The sequence below is a fragment of the Mesitornis unicolor genome, unplaced genomic scaffold, assembly GCF_000695765.1.
Source record: "Mesitornis unicolor isolate BGI_N332 unplaced genomic scaffold, ASM69576v1 Scaffold48860, whole genome shotgun sequence".
In the NCBI taxonomy this organism is placed as follows: domain Eukaryota; kingdom Metazoa; phylum Chordata; class Aves; order Mesitornithiformes; family Mesitornithidae; genus Mesitornis; species Mesitornis unicolor.
The window spans coordinates 1-7,939 of record NW_010159826.1 but is presented as its reverse complement, the minus strand read 5'-3'; the positions used below and the strand labels follow the sequence as shown (position 1 = coordinate 7,939).

Genomic DNA, 7,939 nt, shown 5'->3' with positions numbered 1-7,939 from the left:
TTTAGTAGGGTGGGTGCATCTGCCACACTCATATAGCCAGGATAATTATATAGCAGGTCTTCTGCAAGTCTCCTGTTCAATGAGTGTGCTCATTATGGGACTGAGGACTACTGCTGTATGAATGAAAAAGAAAGTGTGGAGAAACAAGAAAATGAGTACCACAAATCAAATAGTATTAGATGCCTACCCTGACTAATTTGCATATTTAATTTGAGACACAGGTTTCCTATTAGCCATGTCTCTGTTTTATTAAATACCCTGCAGTTTTATTTTACAAGTAGAATTCCTCTTTAAATGTTTAAGCCTGACTTTTGTACATGTATGTTAATTATTAGTTTTTAAAAAAGCTCCTTGTGACATTGCAAAATATTTTTCCAGCTTCCATACAAAAGAGCACTTTTTTTTCTGCTGGTAGAAGATGTTAAAATTTTTACTGTATTAAGTGGTCAGTGTAACTTTTGCAAAAGTTGTATACAAAAAATATAAAAGTACGCAAAAATTCCAAAGTACACTCTGACAGCTAATGCTCTGCGAATACTTTATTACACAAATTACATTCAGCTTCTGAAAATAGTGTTCTAACAGTGATACCATCTAAATATAAAACATCCCAGAAATACATCAAGTTAGGAAAAAGAAAAAAAATTAAATAGAGACATTTTTCTTTCCTTCAATGCAATATAATGTTAGTGATTTTAAAAAAATAGAAGAAGATTTAGCAGCTTCATTGTCTTGTGGCACTGCATTTTCTCTGTACTGCAACAGGTTAAGGACATTGAAGAGGAAAGGCACAAAACAGAAATTGGCAACTGAATAATTATGGGAAAAACATTTTGAAGCAGATAGTAAGACTTACTTATTTACAAGATCCCCAAATTCAGATGAGAATATACTACTGCTTTAAATCAGTGCTGCACTTAGAAGACTTTGCTTTATTTAGATGTTCACATAAAAAACAATGGCACTGATATGGAACTTCCATACACTCATCCACTTAAAAAACAGAACTAAAGCCAAACAAAAATTAAAGGAAACAGTTTACAGCCCCACACAGACTAGTACAGTGTACAATTAAATACACAAAATTTTAATCGTGCTTAAGGGAAATGGAATCTGACATTCTGGGTTGAATCATGTAATGGAGAACTCAAAGGCTGTTTTCAGGATGACGAAGGTGCTGGTGGGGGTGTAGGCACTGAACACTCTTCCTCTGAATCTGTGCCATCATCTTCATCTTTTTCTTGATCACTTCCTTCAGTGCTCAGTCGGTCAAACCCTTTTCGGCTGTAGCCTTTGTGACTTGCAAAGAAGTTCCCAAGGTTAAGGCCACCACCACTTTTTCCTGTGGAAAGGAAAGGCTTGTTTTAAGGTTTGCTTTACTGTAGGGCAGGGAATAAAAATCTATCTACTCATTCAACAGTGCAGTGAAGATTATTTTACGTGTCATTTGAGTTTTAAAGATCAGCACGTGAGCTACAAAAGCTAAGTTTAGCTTATGAAAGAGAAAGGAAATTCATCTTTCAACTAGAAGTTTCAAACAATTTTTTTCAGCATTCATTCTTTCTTTAAGTCTCTATGCAGGCTATTTGTGCTCCCACCAGTTTGCCCTTAGTCTTGAAGTCTTTCATTCACCAGATCCACAGATTATTACATTACATTATCATAGCTACTCTCCCATTGGTAGTGACATATCCTCTTCAGAGGACAGATAATGAGGGATGAAAGCTGTTGTAAAAGACATTCCCACAAAACACCTGAGGTTTGCCCCCAGTCCTTCCTCTCAAATCTGTTACTCAGTTAGAAGTAAATACAGGAAAATACCTTCAATTACTGCATTCTTAAAAGATCTTCAGTGACTTAGACTTACCCCTAAGTCTGCCTAAAATTCTGCCTGAACTTGAATCAAGTTTGTGTTCGCCATCAGCTGAAAAATAAGGTACATTTAAAAAAATAAGCCACAAAATAATATTCTATTATTAAATAATTAGCTTCATTTTCCAATACAAAGCACAGACATTCAACAAATTGATTAGCAACTCTAACAATCAAACCTGATACTTTTCAGCTTCTTAATTATGGAGAAATTAACAATTCCTAACAAAATTATGATACGATGGATGTTCAGTTTATGCCAATTCAGCCATTCAGAGGATTCGCACGTAAGTTATTTCTAAGAATTTAATTCCCTCAGCTGTTCACTTATATTACTGTGAAGAGTTTATAGGAAGGACAAGATCCTTGTCCACAACTACATTCCAACACAGTGCAAAATACATTTGAAATGGTATAGGTTCCCTTCAGAGAAGACTGGCTTTCTGGAACACAGTGATGTGTGAATTTCTTCAGGTATTTTGGAGGAACTTTCTCTCCCACCTCACAAATTGTTTTCTCCTCCCTTGTACCTCTTTCCATCCTTCATCTGAAGAAAAATTAAATTCCATGACTGTCTCTTCCTATATATTACTCAATTTCCATAAATCTGTGGAAGTTTACTACCAATGCAACTGTATCATGCTCTTCAACACACTAAATTCAAGCACTGTCTGAATCGAAAAGAAAGGTCTATCTCTGGATAGACCATATCCATTAATGGCAGTACTGCAGTAGTCTATAGTGTTGGCACATTTGATGTGGTAAACATGTTTGAACACAGTCAGGAAGCTGCACACTGAAATCATCAAATAAAATACATCCAATTCAGTCACAAAACAGTATTAGATCACTGAATCACCTACTCTGTAATAGTATGTCCTAGCCAGTGGCAGAACTGTTACTTGTCTATTCCATGTACATTTTATGCTCTTGATGAGAATATCTTGATATAACTATGTATACCATATAAAATAACAAGTGTAATGACCTACTGCAGTCTACCAGTTTCTCAAAAATAATGTTCTTATATCATCAGAATCACAGAATGTATTGGGTTGGAAGGGACCTTTAAAGATCATCTAGTCCAACCCCCTGCAGTAAGCAGGGACAATGTTACTAGATCAGGTTGCTCAGAGCCTCATCAAGCCTAGCATTCTAAGTACCAATTAAAGCTCAACAATAATATATAATATCTTGTAAATATTATCTGTTATTTTGTTTATGCCTTTATAAATACCCATAAAGTCTTTTGTTCTCAACAATTTAAAGATCTAAAAGTGAAAATCAAACTATGCTCAGAGTATGAAAATTTATGTATTCTAGATGATGGCATGAATATATTCTAGTCATTTCTGAGATACTAATTTTTGGCTTGACACCAATTAAAGTTTTCAGATTAATGTTCTGAAAAGGTGTTGGGTTGAGATGTAACATTAAAGGCATAAGGGGATGCAGTTGGTGTGTGCACACTGATTCTTAGTTTGCATGGAGCACCACAGTAACTGTTCAGGAGGGTAAAGGGACAGTAAGACTCTCTCTTCATGCCCTCATCCCTCAGTGTTTGGCGTTTTGAACTGGAGTAATAAAAGCCCATTCTCTAGAGTTACTCATGGTTACCTCCATAGACAGTTGTCTTCCTCCACTGAATAAATACTAAAATTGCCAGCAGGACAACAACAGGGATAATTAGAAGAGTTGTAATAAGAACAAAGGAAACTCCAGTGCTGGCCTGTCGAACCAAATGTTGTTTTTCCTGCTTATTTAGAGGATCTGTTGATTCCGGGTTGTTTTTCAATCTGGCTTCCACAAGTGTTTCTGATTCTTTAAAAAGAAGACAATTTCAGTATGTAATACATATTCATCAAGCAACACAAAAAAAGGCATTAAAGAACAATCTAGAATACCTGAACTATTGAGTGACAAGGACACAAAAGACAAACATTTATGGAGACACTTTTACCTCTTGCTGATGTTATTGCAAATGTAAGGCAGAGAGAGTCTGAATATCACTCACTAGCAAAGATTCCCTCCCCTTTTCTTGAAGGGGGAAAGGAGAGGTGTCAGAGTTTAGTCTTAACAAGTATCATTTAAAATATAGAAAATCCCCAAAAGATCTTCTTTTGCAAATAGGCATATGATGTAATATCAATTAAGTATCTACTTTTGATAAAAACACTTCCACAAGAAATACAGAAATCCAGTCTATGCTGTATTATCATGAACAAAAAGGAAAGCATTTAAAGTTCTTTTTAATTAGCTTGTGATGAAGGGTTAATTTTTCAAAACTGCTATATCCCATGAAAGACCTTTGGCTCTGTGAATCTGGAGAGCTTTTGAAAAGTGCATCCAGTCATTCCTGACTAATTTGTTACCTCTCTCCACCTACAAGGAGAAAAACAATTTAAATAAAATCCTCTATGCTGTTTTCTGTGTATAAAGAACCACATGCTTTGTGCTAACTTTTAATGAGTAAAACCACCTAGCTATATGAAGTCTGACTTAACTGCATGTCTTAAGAAGCAGCTGCATCAGAAACACACTTTGAATCAACTCAGTTTTGACTCTGTAACAAACTTAGAATGATATTCTGTTCTGGAAGAGTATCAAAATATTCAGTTTACACTTAACAATAACACAGTGCTAACAACAATGTCATTGTTATCACTAATATAATGATAACGTGCTGTTGGTTCAAGTAGTAGTTGTAGTTGCAGCCAAGAGCAATCTCCCTCCACCATTCTGCCCACCTCTGGGCAAAGATATGGCTCTTCAATTATTTTCCCAGACTTCACAGCAGTGCAATCAGTAGTAACAGTCTATCAGCAGGAGGCTGCGAAAGTGCAGGCCACTCGTGTCCACTTATTGAGCAGAGGATGACACAAAGTGCACTGGCTATCTGTTTACATCAAGTGGAGTTGAAAGATGTAAATATCAGTTTATGTACCCAAAGCAGTTTTAGAAATTGTTAAAAACTGTTTCTTACCTTGGTGATACAATTGCATTTTTATCTTTATATTAGAAATGTCAGCTAGTATGCTATCCTATTATAGAAAGTGGAAATGCATTAATATATCCCTAGGTTTGTACCATGGATGTTGGAATGTCAACACTTCCCTTTTGAGTGCTTCAGGAGGGCTGAGGTACCAACAGAGATAAAATAGAAGGATAACAGTTTTTACAATAAAGATTCCCTTGTTTCATAATGTCAGTCTCCTTTATTCTACCTTATCCTATATGCTTGCAATTGGCAGTTTGAATCTTTTGGTATTTTTCTCTGTCTGCATATACATGGCTAAAGGAAACCACACAAGCTCTGAATTCAACCAAAGAAAAACACTGAAGAACATTTGAACATCTTATGAAGGCCTCCCCATAGCCTGGTACTGTTTTTCTGAAAGGGAAATGAACTCTTCAACACAGAAGACCTATGTAACAGAATACAAATGGTTAAAATTACTTTTAATCTTCCTGAATTGCTATTTTACCCCTTTCAAACTTCTCTACATGTATTTATTTATCTTCTTATATTAAATTTCTATATGGTTTTTTTGGTTGTTGGATTTTTTTTTCACTGTCATATGATGTGACTGACAAGGATTTGCACTGAAAGACTATGCAGAAAGATAAACCAATTGTCACTTCAAATAACTGCTTTTTGATGGTTGAGGGTTGTAGAGCAGGGGGAAGGGTGCTATCACAGTCATATTTCAGAGCTATTTCTGCATCTAAGGGAGCTGACACAGATACCAATCTGGACCATACCAGATGGTGGTACAGAATTAATCCACTAGTTAAATTTTTATCTTGGTGTCTGTGGAGCACTTGTCATCACTGAAAAGGAAATGTTTAGATTGACTGTAAAACAGTGTCTACTAATTAACACTCTTACAACATGTTTTCTAGCCAGCTCATTCTATCCGTATGAAACGATGGTGAAATAAAGAACAGTGAAACTAGCTAGCATCCTTCCCTCCAACTTGGCAGAAGCAGTCCTAGCGTATGTGAAAATACTTGTTCCATTACGAATCAGACTAACCTTTTATTTCCTGTACCTCAATACCAGCCTTTTTAACTGACCGATGTTCCATTTCTGTAAAACAAAATTATTCTTCAGCACAACTGACATTTCAGAAAGACACTCAGTGACATTTTCCTGCCAGCTTTCTCAAATGTATAGTACAGTCCTACAGTAAACAATACCATCAGTATCTGAACTTCACCAAGGAGAGTCAATATAAACCATTCAATAGCTCACAACACCATGGGAAAAAAAGAAAAGACCTTGATTCATGAAGGTTGTTTGCAATTATTAACTCTCATGCCACAGAGATATTTTATGGGCACGCATAAAGGTTCCCACCAAAATAAAACTATTAATTACAATCAAAATCACAATTGAATAAAGGCTGGATGAATTAGGGCTCCTTAACAACTGCAGGTTTATACCGCAGCAAAAGCTAAGAAGAAAATTATATACAAGGACTTCCCTCATCTAACCTGTAAGTGATGAATAATTCTATTATTTTTTTGTTCTCATGTTACTTTGAATAAAAGCCTAGAAGTGTTCTTGTTCAGGTTACTATAAGCAGAAACAGACATATCCAGTCAGAATTATAATTTATCTGGTCCAGTTTCCAGTTATTAATAGCAGCTGATATCAGATGCCTCAAAGGAAACTCCATGAATTATGAACAGACAAATATGGAATAACTGGCTTAGTCAGAAGTTCATTTGTAACAGCAGACTCTTACTGTTTGACTAAAACCCTGAAGTCTGAAGCTTTATCACTCTCATACATTTTTTATATCCAAAATAATGTAACAGTGGATTGTATTTTTATTACTGTAAAATATCTGATCTCTGAATCCTACTAAATTGATATCTGACTGATCAGGTCCCTCTCCCTGAAGTCAGGCCACTTGGCTGGGGGATTACTAGATTAAAACTGGGAAGTGTTTCCACTTCACAGAAATAGGATGTTAAATAATACTAGATTCATTTTCTCAAGATAAATAATCCAAATAAATAAATATAAACTTTAAGTTAACTTGTGTTTTTAATTCAGCCTCTGGGAGTTTCCTACATGATAACCTCAAAGGAAGCCGCTGACTGGTCAGCAAACAATACATTAAAATAACTGAAATGCTAAAGAGTCATGCTTTTGTTTAAGCAGGTACTGACATGAGAAGGGATAGATCTACCAGGCAAACACATTTTGATTCCTCCTGCGACAAACTAACTCATGCGCTCAGGACTCTCCTTTGACAGAACATGCAGTGATGCTGAAGAGTGGCCTTTTAATGAAAACTGAGCAGTAGCACACAACTTCTGCAGGCAGAGCTTGTAATGTACTTAAATCATTGTCACTAAGCCACCAGGTTCTTGGCCAGTGGTACCAGGTAAGTGGCAATTATCTGAAGATCCAAAACATGAAGGTGTGGCATTAAGAACAAAAAGAACATACTTTCTGTGGATGCAAACTTCCACACTGCTCTGGCATGAACATCTCCAATAAATATTGTTTTATCTTCTGAAGCAACAACATCATGTGGCATCTCAAAGCTCTGTTAAGACAAGAAGTCACATATTACTCTTAAGTGTCTACACATTCATGAGGCCTCCTTAACCCTGAACTTGAGACTAGTCATAGTCCTTAGACTGGAAAATGTAGCAGGACCTAGTGTGAAGGCCTAATGTGAATGAAGGGAGAGGAATTGTATACCTGTTGTATGTTTGCTTTCTCTGGGGATAACATGGTTATTATTCAATGTATTAATGCTAAACATTTTTTATATTGATAGTATTTATATTCTTGCATCCAATTTTATTCTGAGAATTTATATTTAAAAAATCATTAATCTTGATTTGAACCCACATATTTAGTTTTTGTCAGAGTTTGTATGCAACACAGCTGTTTGCTATACTCAGGAAAAAATCACTCTCTCTAATATAATTTAAAACCAGGCAGCAAATAACAGAGTATGTGTTACCTAGAAATGGTAATCTTAACATTCATTCTTTAGTGTGGAAACATTTTTAAAAATATAATTTTAATGTACAATACTGT

The 7,939-nt window shown here is 35.6% G+C and overlaps 1 protein-coding gene across 1 annotated transcript; it reads right to left on the bottom strand.

The window, feature by feature from the left end:
- Window positions 1-524: 524 nt before the first annotated feature.
- LOC104543355 (peptidyl-glycine alpha-amidating monooxygenase-like) lies at window positions 525-7,462 on the bottom strand. The gene is made up of 5 exons (XM_010187950.1): window positions 7,337-7,462; window positions 5,909-5,962; window positions 3,490-3,693; window positions 1,868-1,924; window positions 525-1,342 (listed from the first exon to the last, which is right to left on the bottom strand). Exons 1-5 carry the CDS (start codon window positions 7,425-7,427, stop codon window positions 1,161-1,163), a joined length of 588 nt encoding a protein of 195 aa, XP_010186252.1. The 5' UTR covers window positions 7,428-7,462; the 3' UTR covers window positions 525-1,160.
- Window positions 7,463-7,939: the final 477 nt, after the last annotated feature.

Bases quoted from the DNA above. Each gene is read 5' to 3' on its own strand.
- LOC104543355 (XM_010187950.1), bottom strand. From the start codon at position 7,427: ATGCCACATGATGTTGTTGCTTCAGAAGATAAAACAATATTTATTGGA. The intron at 5,963-7,336 runs GTATGTTCTTTT...TTTGTTTTACAG, and splicing joins GAAGTTTGCATCCACAGAAA to AAATGGAACATCGGTCAGTT. The intron at 1,925-3,489 runs GTAACCATGAGT...CTTATTTTTCAG, and splicing joins GAAGACAACTGTCTATGGAG to CTGATGGCGAACACAAACTT.